This window comes from Morus notabilis, unplaced genomic scaffold (genome assembly GCF_000414095.1).
Source record: "Morus notabilis unplaced genomic scaffold, ASM41409v2 Scaffold1168, whole genome shotgun sequence".
NCBI classification, from domain to species: domain Eukaryota; kingdom Viridiplantae; phylum Streptophyta; class Magnoliopsida; order Rosales; family Moraceae; genus Morus; species Morus notabilis.
This window is the reverse complement of record NW_010368053.1, coordinates 1-17,589: the sequence shown is the minus strand read 5'-3', so window position 1 is coordinate 17,589 and position 17,589 is coordinate 1. Positions and strand designations below refer to the sequence as shown.

Genomic DNA, 17,589 nt, shown 5'->3' with positions numbered 1-17,589 from the left:
CCAAAAAAAGTGACATTAAAAAATTTCAGACCCTTTTGGGTGGGGGTTTAAAAAAAAAAAAAAAAAAAAAAAAAGGTGCCTTATAACTCATTTGTGTCACCTTTTAAGCTACTATCTTCTTTCTTCTTTCCTCTCAACTTTTTCCACAATTCTTTGGGCTGAGGGGAGAAATGAGGGCTTTTGTTGTGGACCCCATTTGCTTGAATAATCGTTTTAAGGTCCACTAAGTAGGCTAAAATCCACATCTCTTTGAGAAAAGAGAAAATCATACAAGTACCATTATGTCTTTCCCTGGTCCCAGAATCTCAGTGGCACAAAATGTGGGGCAGGGTACTCCAAAATCAGAGGGTGATTTGGATTGGAATATAAGAAGATTGGATCTATTTGTAAAAATTAAGGGGACGTTTGGTTGGAAGATTCGTATCATAATTTGAATCATAGTTTATAATTTACTACAATATTTTTTCTCATAAAAAATACACGTAAACTAAAAATAATTTTAAATTATAATTTTGAATCCATAAACTAAACTTCCAATAAATAATATGTCTACTGAAAGTAGTAATGTATTGGAGATTGAACGGATTGCAGAAAAAGTACATTTTGGTTGAGGACAATTTTTAAAATACCCCTAAAAATTGATTCCACTCATATTTTTATCCCTTAACATTAACTTATATATTTTTACTTTTTAAATTAAAATTAGTCAAGAGGTAAATTTTTATAAAAGGGGTACTTTTAATAAATCATGTAATTTGTAGAATCTGTTATTTTCTCTTTAGGGTTTATATACATGAAAATTGGGAGGGCTTCTGAAATAAATCACTTTCACGGCTCGTGTGAGCACTGACAGAGACAAGGGGAAGGGGGGTTAGTTTTTTTTTTTTTTTTTTTAAATATAGTAGGTATGTGTATAATTAAATTAGACCCCTTCTTAAATTAATAGTTCTCTACATTTTATTGGGTTAGCTATTTAGATTTTAAAAAATAAAATATTTAATTTTATTAAGTCCATAAATATTAGTATAATCTTGATTAAAAAAAAAAATTGGTCCCTATCAATAAATTCTGGTTTTGTCACTGCATGTGAGTTTCTAAAGAAAAATACTTAAGGACACCATCGGTGCTAAGAACCATCACTAATAGAATGTGGAGTTTTACTTGTGAGTCTTCTCGTCACGAGATCCACCTTCTATTAGTGGATGGTGTTAAGCAACATCAATGCCATATAACATTGTTTGTTTTCAAGGGATAAACAATCAAATAAAATCAACATTCCAAAGACTATTCACCTGAGAAAGCGCCCATCCTAGCATGTCAATGTCTTATGTTCGAGAAAAGAAATATAAGAATATATTCAGATAAGTTTATAAGAGATCAACTATTTTTACATAACATATGAATTGTTTACGAAATAAATTGTTTATACATTACGCATCACCTATCAAATGAAACTGACTCAAACTGAAAACCTTAACAAGGAAAACAAATAAAGTCATGTCATGCTCTCTTATGTTAGTGGGGGGCCACTCGCATTTTTAAAATTTTACGTCTAACTTTTACATGAAATTTTGATTGTGCATCTATTTCGTAAGAAAAATTACAACTGTATTCCCACTCAATAGTTAAAATTTATAATTATGCCTCCGTTCAATAAAAAAAATGAGAGTTTCTCCCGTAAGATTAGAAAATGAGATATATCGGTAGTTTCATATTTTCAGCTTTTTTCAACCGTCATATTTGTATAAAAAATTGTCTGCTCTGCATACTTTTTTATTCTCATTTGATTTTGACTAGATCCAATGATCAAAAAACTGGTCCTACCGAAGACAATCCCTAAAAAAATTATCTCTAACATTTCTTTTTCAGTGCCCCCATTAAAAATTGAGAAAAAATGGGAAATACCCTCCAAACTCGACAATTTCTAAGTCTCAAAGATTAGCTCATTGATTTATACCCGTTTACAATTAAAATAATGAAAATAGTTAAATTAAACATTTTTAAAATTCCAAAGTTACCCTCAATGGTCTATCGGTAAATATAAGATATGTCGGTAGTCTCCCATCGTCAGCCGGCCGCCGATGGGTCTCCTATTGCCAGTGGGTGTTCAGCTGGCCCGCGGCCATAACCTAACAAATTACACCAGCCACCGGCTATAACCAAACAGGTTATGATCCATAGCCTGACAGATTACACCAATTGCTGTCCATAATCTATCGGGTTATGATCCATACTCAACAGATTACACTGGCCGCTGTCCATAATCTATTGGGTTATGATCCATACTTGACAAATTACACCGGCACCGGCTATAGTATATCAAATTATGATCCATAACCTGACAGAATACGCAGTCGCCGGTCGGCGGAGCCCCGATTGCCAGCAGATCTCTGGCGCCAATCATAAGCTTTCAGGGGGTTATAATCCATTGTCGGACACGTTATGACCCATAATCTAACAAATTATGATCCATAATCTGCTAGATTACACCGACAGCCTACAACCAATTATGAGCGCAAGTCATAATCTGTCAGGTTATGATATATAGCGTGACAGGTCATGACCCATAATCTGTCAAATTATGATCCATAATTCGACAAATTATGCTGGCTGCCAATTACAGCTCAACGGGTTATTACTCATAACCTCATAACCTGATAAGTTATAATCCATAATCTACCATATTACACCAGTAGTTGACTATCGATTGCTAGCTCGGATCATAACGGTCAAATTATAATTTATAGTCTATCAGATTATGAACGGTAATCTACGAGATTATTTTATTTTTTAAATCAAATATCACCATATTGAAGGCAACAATAATGAAATAAAATAATCCAAACACAAAACAAATATTGAACAATAAAAATGAGAAAAATTAGTACCAAAATAACACATCAAAATCTTCCCATGGATAAAAAACTTAATCTTCTCAAAATCTTCCCGTGTTGGAATTTAACATTTTCAAGCATAACTTCAATTCATATGACAACATCTAAAAAGATATAATCATCCATATGCTAAGGTCTAAGGTACCGTCTCTAAACAATAAAGGAGTACTAAGGACAAAATAATTCCTTTTTTTGGCCTCAGATTGTTGCAAAGTAAACCGAAGTAATCAACAACGATTTATTCAATCCAAGATATTGGTAGGCTATGAAAACTGAGAAGCTACAGATTATGTAATCTTCCCAAAGCTTACAAGATGTATACATACTATAGCTACACCGAGAAAAAAAAAATCACGTATCTTTTACCTGTTATTGTTTGTTTTTGACAATAAACTCTTGTAGAAATGCCAAGGACCTCCGCAAGAGATTGACGCCGTTCTTCGCGTTTGAGATAGATCTGACCAGATCTGGTGACGGGGCTGGCTCCATAGAGCCTTTCTCGTACCAACGAAGAGAGTGAACATGCCCTGACGAAACGAGGACAAGACCGCGACGGCAAACTAGAGGTGCGGCGGAGAGAGAGGGGCTCGGCGAATAGAGAAAGCACGGTGAAGAGAGGCAGAGATGATGATCGGAGGAAAAGATCGAAGATCCGGCGATGTCTCGCATCAGTGAAGTCGGATATAGACGCGAAGAAATGAGATAGACTTGCGTGAGTAGCAGGATCTGGCGACGGCGAGGATCGGCGGCGGACGCGAGCGCCTATTGTGGGAGAAGGAAAGAGGAGAGAAAAGTAATAAAGGTAAAGAGAGAGGTTGATTTGAAATAAATACCACGTTGTTAGGATTTCGTGTGATAATTTAAATTATAATTCTTAATTTATTATAATATTTTTTTATAAAAAAAATATATAAAATAAAAATAATTTTAAATTTATGAATTAAATGTCTTAAAAATTAAAATTTATAGGATATTTGGTAGAGGGATTCGTTCCCTGATTCGAATCATGATTCATGATTTGCTTCAGTATTTTCTCTCATAAAAAATTTACGTAAATCAAAAACGGTTCGAATCACATGGTTTGAATCTTCTAACCAAATATCCTCATTGTTTTTTTAGAGAGAGAAGGATATTTTAGACTTTTAATTCCTATTTAAAATATCAGAAAAATATTTGGAGGGGTAGTTTTTTTTAAAAGGGTAGAAATTATAATCTAAACTACACAATTTTCTCATAAAATTATTTTCGGGCTTTGCGACTGCTCGCAGTGTTTAGATTGGGCTGTAAAAATTCCGACCCAGCTCATAGTGTGGGCTAAGGCCTGCGGTATCCAAATTCCAGTTTCGAGGAGTTGGTGGGTTATCTAGGGTCATGCTTTGTACCAAGGCATATTCCTTGTAATGTTCTGTTCTTCTCCAAGCGTGGAATCAAAAGCCCTCAGAGGAATCATTAATCAAAATATTCCAAAATTAACGATTGGGAACAAAAGCCCCCGGAATTGAAATGACGGAAATGCCCACATGGCATTACCGCAATTGTCTTGAAAATAATGATAATGTGGCAATTCGACAGGGTTAAAGTTGACAAAAGCAAAAACCATTTATAGAGATGTGCATCGTGCAAGTAATTTTCTGGTCAAGCTAATTGTGGTCGTTGAAAGTCCTGAAACTAAAGAAGAAACCTTTTTTTTTATTATTATTTTTTTTAAAGTCTGTTATTAAGTCTAAGGAGCTACTTCTGAACTTCACAGAGAGACAAAATCTGAATGCTATTTTCGATAATTTTCAGTTCAACACAAAAGAAATGAGGTAATGATCATAATGCTACCTTGCTTTCCATTCTGATCTATTTTGTTGGTACGGTTATAATGACATGTTATTCTTATTTTGTTGTCTTCTTTAATGACGTTTTCCCATGCTATAATATATGTTTGGTTACTGTGAATCCCCTTGGGAAGTTTTGATTTTTCTTTTTGGTGAAAGGATAGACCAGTTTTGATTGAGTTTAGACCTTTGATTTTATAAGAAGTTAATAATATTAATCCTCCAACATTTTTTTTTCTTAGAAAAAAATGTAGAAGTTAAAAAAAATTAATATGATTATCCGTAATTGGAGAACCCTTGAAAATTTTTGATTGAAGATTTTTTTTTTTTTGGGTGCTAAAGATTATATCATGTAGAAGTTAATTAATAATTGATATGTCTTCGTCGTTTGTAAAATGTGTTGCCGTTTTAGAAATTATGTCGTTTTCCAGCTGTTGTCGTTGCCTAAATTAATTGTCGTTTATAGAATTTACTGCCCTTTTAGCTATTATTTGCCATTTTTGGGAAAAAAAAATTTATAAGTTTAACTAATAATTGATATGTCGTTTATAGGATGAATCTCCATCTTTCCAATGTCATTGTCATTTTTACTTTATTTTGTCGTTTATAAAGTATAGTTATCATCCGTAAGATTTGTGTCGTTTGAAGGAGGTGTCTTTGTTTCCTAAGTGTTGTCGTTTTCCCCTTTTCATTTATTGTCCTTCTTTTTAATTTTTATTTCGTTTCAACAAGATTTTATTTTTCTAAAAATGATGTCGTTCTCTCCTTTCTATTTATTATGTTTTATTATTCTTTTTGCCGAGATATACAGACGTATCCATGGTCCTTGTTATTTTTAGTTTGAAGTGCTATCATTTGTAAGATGTGTCATTGCCTTAGTATAGTTTTTATTGTTATTGTCGTTTTTAATACGATTTGTAGATTCGTAAATAAATAAAGTACAGCCGTTTTATGAGTAATTTGTCACACTAACGCGATGTCATATCCGGGCATTTTTTTAACCACTGTCGTTTAGATAATATGTTGTCGTTCGCTTATAGTTAAATACATTATTTTACTGAATTTTTATGATTAATATCCTTTTAATTAATATAATTATTTAACTAAAAAAAGATATTAATAAAAAATAAGAAAAATAAAATTAGCATTTTAAAAGTATTTATCTACTTTCTTCTTGTTCTATGAATATTACAACTATCTAGTTCTCCGGCCTGGAGAAGTGGATAATTCTCATCATTAAGGTTAAACTGCTATAGATGATACGTACTATTTATTTGGTCAATATCAACTATGGCCTGTAAATGGTATGTAAAATAAATATCGAAAATATATTTTACTGTTCATTTAATAGATGCCTTTTACAGACCATTTACTATTCACAGGCCTTACGTTTGTGACCCTTGAAGTAATATGTAATTTTTGAGACCTTCTGCCCAAATATGTGTGTGTGTATATATATGTAGATGTAGTACACGACAAGCTTATATTTCGTTAATTTCTACAAACAATTGGACGAAGTACTCCATGAGATCAATTGGATTGAAGTAATTCCCAAGAAAAATTTCCCTTCATTTCACCGATTTGAGTTTAGAATTCGAGTTTTGATACAGTAAAAAACGCTCAAAAATAATAACATCTAACATTTTTACTACAGTAAAAAATTCTCACATAAAATTACATCTCAACTCAAATTAAAAATTCAAATTAGCGAACTAAACGAGAGTCTTACTTTCACTTTTCTTGTACCTTAATTCAAGGGACAACGGGCCAATCCAATCACTGAAGGCTTAAACTTCAAGCAATATGGCTCTATGAATGAGGATAAATAGTGTTATGGCTTAACCCAAAAACTGAGGACCAAACCAACTCCAGAAAATTATTAGATCTTCAAATCGTCATTCCCTCACGAGTTTTTAATTAACCTTCATTAAATCAAATATTCTTCTCCTGTTACGCTTCAACATCATTTCCTTGATCTTGTAGTGCATTTCATTGAGGCAAAAGCAGTTCCAATCCGTGAGATGACTTGATCATAATGAAGATATTTGCTGCTTCTCTGTAAAGGCATGTGCTTTCACTCAAGTCCGTACATTGCATTTCTTTACATGTGTCTTTGTATGTGTGCGTGCGCCTTTTTTTTCAAAATAATAATAATAATAATAATAATAGGGATTCTACAGTAGAGTATAAAAAAATACAATATGGGAAGAGTTATGTTTTGAACCGTCAATTTTGTATAGATTTTATTCGTATATATATATATATATATATATATATATTCATATTCATTCAAAACAGCATCACTGCCATAGAAAGCCATTTTTCCCACTAAATCCTATATGTGCATTGCATCTTCACCAATTTTCTCTTTTCTACTCTTTAGATGATAAAGTGGATGGCTTTTTTTTTTTTTTTTTTTTTTTTTTGGGTGGTTTTTTTTTTTTTTTTTTTTTTTTTTCTGAGTGGCACTTTTCTGCTATGTAACTTAATTATTTCATTTAACAGGCTGGCACTATATTATAGAGTTACTGAGATTAACTTGAGAACTGTCTCACAGAAAAGTTGTCTAGCTCCAATTGCCATGCTTTTAATGTGCCTTTACTGTAAAACACAACAGGGATGTTATAGGGCTTGTTTTTTTTTTTTTTTTTTTTAAGTAAAACTCTAAAAAAAATTTGAACTCAAGTCATAATTTTTTTTTAAGTTTATGTTCGTTTGTAAAATTTGAGTTTGAACTTAAGTTGTAACTTGAGTTTGAGATTAAAATCTGAGTTTAAGTTTCCCCTTCAACTTAAATTCTTAAACTCAAACTCAAGTTAATGAACAATATTTTTTCTATTCTTAAAAACGTCATAACTTTTTCATTTTATTTTCGATTGAGATGATTTTTTTTTCTATGCATTCACAAAAAAGAGACGGATAAAACCCCACCCATATATCCTATTAATATTTTTCATCACTATTGAGTTTTTATTAAAATGCTATCTAAATACAAATTCAAGTTTTGACCAACTCAAATAGATTCTCAATTCAAATCATAACTCAAATGTGCACCTCTAAATACAAACTCAAGTTACAATTTTAACTTATTATAATTTAAATTTAATTTAAAATCTATACTCAAATCACTATAACTTAAAAATGTAACCGAACAGGCACTTAGGCTTTGAGGATTTGTTAATCATATGAGGGTGCATTCTATTATTTGTCCTTTGGTCCATTCTACTTTGGGCTTTTCTCATTGTTAAGTACACTTTTTGGTGATGCTTCCCCTTGAAAGAAGTAGCGTGTAGGGTCGTTTGTCAAAGTTTCTCAACTGCTTTTGGAGCAAGTATTAATCTCCAATACATTTTTTTTTTTAAAGCATGAATTAAGCTAAAATTTCGAATTAAAATAACAGTGCAACTGTCTTTTTTTTTCCTTTTAATTCTTTGTCTCTGTCTTTTACTTCCTTTTATTATTTATTTCATTTTTCTTTCTAATTTCAAATAAATTCATTTTTAAAGTTTAGTAAAAAAATCTACAAAATTATGAATTTTTTTTTCTGAAGTAATATAATTTGTTTTTGCTTTACGAAATTTTGAGGTGAATTTTTATTTTCTGTATTGAAATAATTTGTGTTTGCTTTATGAAATTTTAAGTTTGACATATAAATATACTTAAAATGCAAAAAATTAAAGTAAACTCCGTATAAGTTAAAAAAAAAAAAATGTTGGGAGGTAAAATGAGAGATAAAATTTTTAAGTAAAAGCTTCTTTGGCACAAAAGTCTAGTGGGGCTCCACATTGAGCTAGCATTTTTATCCTTGAGCTTTTGTCCTGTCCCACCCAATTTTGTAGCTTTATGGTTAGAAGAACTTGAGGTAAATTATTCTTTTATCCATATAAGTGTCCCATGAGATATATCCCTTTTTTTTTTTTTTTTTCATTTGGCTTATAAAAATTAGGGAAAAGTGTGGGGTTCACATATATTTGGTATCTTTGCATGTGTGTGAGATTAGGTTTGGTATCTTTGCATGGTTTTCTAAAGTCTGTTCTACCAAAATTAGATGGGAAGTTAATCAACAAACTTCTCTTTGTAAGAGAATTGCAAATTGAAAGTCAAAACTCCTTAACTATTTCAAGCTACAAGGAAGCTAGGTCATTTTGTTTCAATCTAAAATAGTTCATAGAAAGGAATCCAACTTCTTTTCTTTTGGTTTGTCCTTTATTTTCATGGTGCATATTGATCATTACGATTATTCAAATATGTTGACTAGTTTAGGAAACTTCATAGGTAATTTAGGAAACTTCATAGGTAATTTCTTCGATAGAAACTGTCTTTTCTTTCTATTAGTATGAATTATTATTTTAATTATTAAATTACTTTTTAATGGTCTGATTTGTAAGTGTGTGTGTTAAAAATTTAATAGCATGTCATAAATATTTCCGATCATAAATTAACGACTACAACAACAGTTACTATCGATAAGAAATAATGATGGTTCCTACGGTACTTCATCATTTAATTACTTGTTATATATAAGATTAGACAAATAGTTTTTCTCGTTTATTTTGCGGATTCGAGTTGAGATGTGACATTTTATGAGAATTTTTTACTGTAGTAGAAAAAGTTAAATGTGATATTTTCTGAGAGTTTTTTTACTATATAAATCTATAACTGAAAACTCAAATCGGTAAAATAAATGATGTTAGACCGTCATATTCTATTGTCATGGATTCCAATCTATTATATCATAACAATCTTTTGCATTCTATTGGCACTAAAAAATTTGCACAATCGTCCTTAATTAATTATACTTAAGTTGGGCTTTATCATAATTTAAATTTGAAGCCATATTCTAGATTCAGACAGATTGATAAATTCAAATCCGTCCTTTTCAAATTTTGCTTAAGAGCTAAGGTTCTTTTTATTATTATTAGTTTTATCTTTTGCTCTATATAATCAATGATCGACGGTCGTTTACCAGCCAAGAAATCACCAGCCCATTCCTCCACGTGTCACTATGAGACACCATTATGTCACCTGCCCGTTGATTTTAAAATCTCACCGACGCTTTTCTAGTCAAAAAACGCAGGCAAATCTGAACGCCGTCGTAACAGAATCAATGCCGAACTGGTCGACAATCGAACGGTCATTATTTCTTGAAATTTTGAAAAAATTATTAAAAATGGTATTGTACCTTATATACTTGCGTTTGGCAGAGGGATTCGTCCCCTGATTCGAATCATGATTCGTGGTTCGCTACAGTATTTTCTGTCACAAAAAATACACGTAAATCGAAAATGATTCGAATCACATAGTTTGAATCCTCCAACCAAACGAACCCTTAAATCCAGAGAATTTTAGGTCTGGTTCAGTTTGTTGATTTAAATTTTTAATTTGAGTTTAAATGTAATTTTATGTGAAAATTTTTTATTATAAAAAAAAATTTTAAATGTGACTTTTTATTAGAGCTTTTAATTGTAACAAAATTAAAATTAAAACTCAAATCAGTGAAATAAATGAAATCTTACGTCTCTTTTCACAACTTAGTGTTTTTTTATATAAAAATTTAAATTTAATTTTTTATTATAATATTTTTTTTAAATAAAATTCACTTTAAAACTCTATTTTTTAACTCGAGTTGTGAAAACAACGTAATCTAAATTTATTAGCAATATTAGCCCCTAAATTATGTATCATGTCATTTCGGTCTTATTTTTCTTTCCTAAAAAATTACTCCTTTAGCTTTCATTTTTCAGTCACAATCATAAAATTGATGAAAGTAATAACGTGACAATCACGTGATAACTAAAATGTTTTAGTTATTAGACAGGGAAGCTTTCTAACATTATTACTAATAATTCAGGGGGAAAAAAAAAAAGCGCTCACAACCCAAAATAAATCAAATGAAAAATAGGGTTCGGAAACAAACCACGTAGCTCCTGATCCCGAAAATTAACGGGTCAGATTAAATAATCTGTTACGAGTCTCAACTATTAAAAGGACAGTGATAACGAGGAAGAAAAGACTTTTTTCTTTGGTTTCGAGGAAAACAGAGGAGAGAGAGACGGTGATCGTAGAGGTTTATCATCGGTTTCGAAACGGGGATTTGATTTGAATCGGCGTTTCTGGAGTTCGAATCGGCATGGCTGAGACCCAGCACCACCACGAGGAATCGTTGCTGGAGAAGATAACCGATAAGATCCACGGCCACGATTCGTCGTCGTCGTCGTCGTCCTCCGATTCCGACGACGACAAGAAAAGCGAAGCGCAGTCGTCCTCGTCATTGAAGTCCAAGATTTACAGGCTCTTCGGGAGGGAGAAGCCCGTGCACAAGGTCCTTGGCGGTGGAAAACGTACGTTCGCGATCTCTCGGTTTCTGATAGTATTCTTATGTTGCTGTTCATGCCTTTTCCCTTTCTTTTTTATTTTATTTTATTTTTTGGATTAGAAATTCTTTTCATTTGATTTGTTTTGATCAGAAAATTGAGGGGTTCGAATGAGATTTCCAAAGTCCACGTACTGGAAATTCTTTGCATTTTGGTTGTTTGGATGAAATCTATCTGGATCTGATTGTTTGTTCTTTTAAATGTTTAATTTTTCTGCGATTTTATTTGATTTCCCATTTAGTTCAAAGTAAAGGTCGGTGCTTTTTTTTTTTTTTTTTTTTTTTTTTTTTTTTTTTTTTTTTTTTACAAGTTTAATTTTGTAAGGCTATGGCGTCTTCTGCAAGGTTGGAAATTTTTTAGTATTAACAAACCGCAATAATTCAATTATGTTGCTTTCTCTTTGGATTTTTATTTTGGTTGGATTATATGTGTAGCTTTTTCATGAAAAAGATAGAAACAAGTGATTTTTTTTTTCTAAGGTGAAAAATGAGCTCTGATTTTTTTTTTTGGGGCTCTAGTAAGTTATCGAGTTGTAGAACTTTTTGGGTTTTTCAAAGTTTTCCATTAACATTTATTCTTTTCATGTCACAGCGGCCGATATTTTCTTGTGGAGGAACAAGAAGGTATCTGCAGGAGTGCTTGGAGTTGCCACGGTCATATGGATACTGTTTGAATTGGTTGAATACCATTTGCTCACACTTGTTTGCCACTTGTTGATTCTTGCTCTCGCTTTGTTGTTCTTGTGGTCCAACGCTTCAACCTTCATTAACAAGTATGTTTCCAAACTTCTCATTTATTGTCACGTCTATTGGGAAAGTGTTTCCAAACTTCTCATTTATTGTCACGTCCATTGTTTTCCCCATAGTTTTCGTGGATTGTTTGACGCCCCAATTATTTCTGTTTAGGTCTCCACCCCGCTTGCCGGATGTCTATATCCCCGAGGACCCTGTTCTGCAGGTTGCTGCCGCGCTTAGGATTGAGATCAATAGAGGTTTGGCTATCCTACGCGAAATCGCATCAGGGAGAGATCTGAAGAAGTTCCTTTCCGTACGTTGATTACTTCCCAATTGTTTGTCTTGAAACCTTGCTTTACACTTAAGCGACAGCTCAACTTTTCGGATTCCTTTTGATAATTCATCGGCGATAAAGTCTTCGTTTTGGTTCTTATCATTTTAGGCCCCGTTCATTTCGCCGATTCGAATTTAAAATTCGATTTTTATTACAGTAAAAAGTTCTCAGAAACATTCATATCTAACTTTTTTGCTACAGTAAAAAGTTCTCACACAAAATCACATCTCAATTTGAATTACAAACTCGAATCAACGAAGTGAATAAGTCCTAAATTCTAACAGTAGAACAGCTCTTACCACCTTAAACTTTTGGGAGAATTGATTATCTAACTTCTAACATGATTATTGGTTAACAAACATACATTTTCTGATTTGATTATTTATTTTGTGGTCAATTAGGTGATTGCTGGCTTGTGGGTTCTGTCTGTAGCGGGAAATTTGTTCAACTTCTTGACCTTGTTCTACACAGGTAATGAACTTATATTATTACCACACACGCACCCTTGTTAAGAAGTATATGCATATTAGTTAACCCTTCTGAATTCTTACTGTGATAATTGCATTTCGTGTTTTCTGATTTGCAATACAGCATTTGTTTTGCTTTTTACCGTGCCGGTGATTTATGAGAAATACGAGGACAAGGTGGATCCGTTTGCTGAGAAGGCAATTATTGAGATCAAGAAGCAGTACAAAGTGTTTGATGCAAAGGTTTTGAGTAAGCTTCCTAGGGGGCCATTGAAGAAAGACTGAAGCGGTCGATCTGACCACGCCTGTTTCTATTTGCTGACTTATATAATGTTATATTGGGTAGCTGTATTTTGCGGGGTGTTGTTATAAGTGCTTTTCTTTTTAATCCATGATTGGCTAGAACCCTCCTCTCTCCTTTTGTTTTTCCAGGTGTTTGGGTTCTCATTGTGGTTGGATGGTTTTTCTGGAATCTTTTTCTATACTTGTTTTTTCCTGCGTATATTGTGTTACTCATGGAATTTGCTAGAACTAAATATAATTTGCGTACTTGTGTTAGCATAATGTAAATTTGAAATTTGTTTCTGTCGAATGCTCGTATTTTTTCTATTAGATTTACGCTTGAATGCTACCTGAAATGATCTTTTGAATTCTTTTTTCCAGACAAATGATGGGGAATTTTTTTTTTTAATTATTTTAAAGATTTTTATTCTAGCAGATCCCCAAATTCGGACTTTCTGCATAGGACGTGACGACAATTACAAAAGAGAAAATTCATACGAATTATTTTTTTTTATTCTTCTTTTGTGGCTGATACGTTTCATATCACATTATCAATTAGGAAAATAGAATCTTTCCAAGTTTTTACCTAAAGCACTTGGCTAATCTATAAGTTGTAGACAATTAACAAAATTATACGTGAACATGATCTCATAATCACTTTCAACAAGTTTGATCGCGTATTATTTTTATTGTTGGGGTAATTTCTTTGATTAAAGGTGTCTAATCATAAAATGGACAATTGTTTTATTTTACCGATTCGAGTTTAGAATTCGAGTTTTGTTACAGTAAAAAATTTTAAAAAATAATCACATCTAATTTTTTTATGACAATAAAAATTTTTCACATAATATCATATATCAACTCAATTGAAAAATTTGAATCAGCGAACTAAACACACCCTAATCCACGCTTACCGCAGCATTGTTGACACCCATATCTCATTGCGAAATCGCCCAATCGCTTGCGTAATGCTTATTGCAGATTGTAGAATCATCTTTTGGACCCAAAAAAAAAAAAGGAACAAATAACTGGAAAGTCATCATAAAATAATCGTTTCTTCAAAGTTCTAGAACCACAACAACGTGGCAATATGTCCACGATAGATGTTGCTCTTCACGATTCAAATGAACGGTTAACGATACATAATATAATTTTTGTACCAAACGGGAAATCTCAGTAGTTTATTTTTTTAACTCCATAAATAAAAGAAAATGAAAAATCAGAATTACTCGCCACATCATTTATGATTTACCACAAGAAAATGATATACGATTTGAAATCCCTACCATTTTCCCAAGTATTTTTTTGTTGGCACCAAACTTGAAAAATGTAATACACACTTAACAGAAGGCTGATCCTTTCCTTGCATTGTTCATTTTGCTGACAACAATCCAGATGATCAACTACTTGCATTTATTCCCATATTGGACATAATATTACATAATATATGTTAACATCTTTTGTAAACTAAACTACACACTAATAAAGTGACAATTCGGTTTACAAACCATTACTGAGGCAAAAACTGTGGAATTCAATTTTTAAGCTAGATTTTTATTGTTTGTCTTATACTTCTATTCACCGCATTACCTCTGAAAGCTTAGGTCCGAGGAAAAAGGTTTAACCATTCATATGCTAAACTCGTTTTTATGCGCAGTGTTTGCGGTAATCTCCAGTCTCATAGGAAATAAGTCAACTGTTGCTTCTTTCTTGACCCTCCTTCCCCATATGAATCATTCCACTGCTTCAACTCCTTCATTACAGATCCCTCCGCTGCAAAGCTCGCAGCGACCTGCAATGCGATTCGAAAATGAGATAGAATTCCAATAAGAAGTCGTTCAAAAGTGAGATTGAATACAGAAGGGCAATATGACACATCAAATATGAAATCTATCCCTTGCTGTGAGACGTTAAAACATTGCATATATATATTTTTTTAAGGGAACGTGTTAAAAGCAAGGCTTCAAAACACTTGCAAGGAACATAATCCTAGATAGGGAGGCAAATTGTACATATTTAGACTATAAAAACTATTATTGGTCCGCTTCCTAACTTGAGCTGGGAGAATTGATAAATCTAACATGGTATCGGAGCTATATTGAGCTTTTTATATGTTTCAGGCTTATTATTTAATATTCACATCTTAGAGCTTTCCACTTACAATTTACCCGATAGTTGTATTTACCTGATTCTTTGCCTGTCTGAAGTCTTCCATGTTTAAGGGCCTGAGTTTAATTACTCTTTCCTCTTTACCACTTTCTGTTTCTGCGGTATTTTCTGCTTCCTTTGTATTAGGGGCCTCTGCGGCTTTCCGCTTTTTCTCCTACAAAGATAAAAGGCGCTCATTAGCATTATATGTCCTCCAACATATGTAACATCGAAAAAAAAACCTTAATATAAGAAGAAACATGAGAAACATGTATAATTTAAAATGATTACACTCACCAAATCCTTTAATCTTTCTTGCTGTATTAACTCCCTAACAGGCCTATAAGCCGCCGTCGTGCACAAGTTCTGTATGGCAGAAATGTAATGGTCAGCAACACCTAATTTTGCAGTAAGCAAGCAAAAAAAAAAAAATATATATATATATATATATATATGTATTATGCTGACCTTAAGATCACTCCCACTATATCCTTCTGTCATAGTTGCAAGCTCCTTGTAATCTAGTCCTTCTTCAACCTTTTCTTTCGCAAGTATAGTTTTCAATATCATTTCCCTGTTCTCCACTGATGGAAGCCCAACCAAGATTCTGTTCATTACACATAACATAAACATATGTTATAAAAACATGGTCCAAGGCTAATTCTAAAAAACTTCAAAGCAGATTATATACCTTCTCTCAAAGCGCCTTATAATTGCCTCATCAAGGTCAAATGGCCTGTTTGTTGCAGCAAGAACAAGAATCCTGTCGCCTTGTTTTGTCAAGAGCCCATCCCAATGAGTCATGAACTCATTCTTAATCTTCCGCATGGCCTCATGTTCCCCGGATCTTGAGCGCTGCCCGAGCATGCTATCAACCTCATCTACAAAGATAATTGTAGGGGAAACTTTTGCTGCGAGAGTGAAGAGCGCTCGGACATTTTTCTCATCCTCTCCGAACCATTTTGAAGTGATGGTGGACATGGATACATTAATGAAACTTGCTCCTGCCTCCTTAGCAATGGCCTTTGCCATCATTGTCTTCCCAGTTCCAGGAGGCCCAAATAGAAGTATTCCTCTGCAAGGCTTTAGAAGGCCTCCGTTGAAGAGGTCGGGGCGTCGAAGAGGAAGCATTACTAATTCCTGAAGGGATTCTTTGATCTCATCCAAGGCACCAATATCAGCAAATGTCACTCCAATCTCACTCGCAGGTATCACCTCTGGCCTAATACGCTTCTCAAATTCATTGTCAGGTGGTACTTCCTGTTAAGAAGTTACACATACAGCAGAAACATGAAACTCTTATGATTTACATTAACTTCACGAGTTGAGATCACAATTTTGTCCAGAAATGTTGAGCTACAATTTACTTTTTGTTCAAGTTTCTTAATCAAAATAAGAAAGTTAGAACTGGAAATTTATGAGTGACTCGCGAGATTTACCGGAGCTTTTGCTGCTGGAACTGAATTATCAGTGTCGGTTTTTGTAACTGAAGCTGGTGTCTCTTCTGCAGATTTGTTTTCAGGAGTACCGCTTTCAACTTTCGTTTCTGGTTTCGTGCCAACAGTCTCTTTGCTTTCTGCTTCCTGTGATTGGAGAAGAAATAGACAGATCAGAATGTTACTTTCACACTTCCATACCAAAGAGAGGACATAGAGATGCAAATATAAACAAACCTTGGATGTTTTGACCTGAGCATCTAGTTTTAATGAATCTTTACCGTGTTCTTGGAATATACTCAATCCATGGGACAAACTGTTCCAGAGAGGAAGACACATCAAGATCATGTGAAATGTTATATCACATAAGATGTTTAAGAGAAAAACAAGATCTAACCTTACCTCTTCGAAGGAATAATGAGCTTTCCGTTTCTGTATTCGGGATTCTTGTTATTCATAAGGTGATAAGAAATTGCTGACACCACAATCTCTTCTATGTAGTTACTGAGAACCATTGTATCTGCAATGCAGATTGAGTCCAGATCATCACAATCTAGATCATTCGCTGATAGTACTTCCATGATATGGTTTCTGTTATCCTTGACTTGGATCATTCTCATGTCTTCCTCCAGTTGGGATTTCCAGCTGACATGGTGTGATTCATCTTCGGGCGGCCTGATCTCGATTGTGTAGGTGAAAAGAGCAGCAAGCTTCTCATCCACCTCTCCGTACTCGTCTTTGGGATCAACAATTTCCGAGCCCAGGATCAGAACTGATCCGGATAGTTTATTCAACATCTTCTGAAATAAGTTGTATATTCTTTGTGACCTTGACAAGAACATGTCAGCATCCCTGAGGTACAACACAATGGGACTGGTTTTTGAAACCGAAACCAAAACCTGTAAGGGAATTCAGTTTTTGTCTCAATGATCAAGATATGTAAAAATAAGGAATTACAAAATGTTGTTAACTGATGAGATTCTCAACACAATAAATAACATGAAATTACCCGGTAGATAGATTGTATAAGTAGCTTTTCATCAAATGACCAACTGCTTGTGCGCTTGAGAGCACCTAAACACAAAAAGAGAGAAAAA

The 17,589-nt window shown here is 33.3% G+C and overlaps 2 protein-coding genes across 2 annotated transcripts; one reads left to right on the top strand and one right to left on the bottom strand.

Moving 5' to 3' along the window:
• The first annotated feature begins 10,616 nt into the window (after positions 1-10,616).
• Positions 10,617-13,211, top strand: LOC21390106 (reticulon-like protein B4). Its single transcript, XM_010114302.2, has 5 exons — positions 10,617-11,058; positions 11,683-11,863; positions 11,997-12,138; positions 12,561-12,630; positions 12,751-13,211. Exons 1-5 carry the CDS (start codon positions 10,848-10,850, stop codon positions 12,909-12,911), a joined length of 765 nt encoding a protein of 254 aa, XP_010112604.1. The 5' UTR covers positions 10,617-10,847; the 3' UTR covers positions 12,912-13,211.
• A 1,093-nt stretch (positions 13,212-14,304) lies between these two features.
• LOC21390105 (protein MSP1) lies at positions 14,305-17,570 on the bottom strand (the record flags this gene model as incomplete). The annotated part of the gene is made up of 9 exons (XM_010114301.2): positions 14,305-14,700; positions 15,094-15,231; positions 15,354-15,422; positions 15,525-15,663; positions 15,748-16,316; positions 16,496-16,639; positions 16,730-16,808; positions 16,895-17,391; positions 17,502-17,570. Coding segments are annotated over 9 exons (1,818 nt in total), but the record flags the coding sequence as incomplete, so codon positions are not given.
• Between the last annotated feature and the right edge of the window lie 19 nt (positions 17,571-17,589).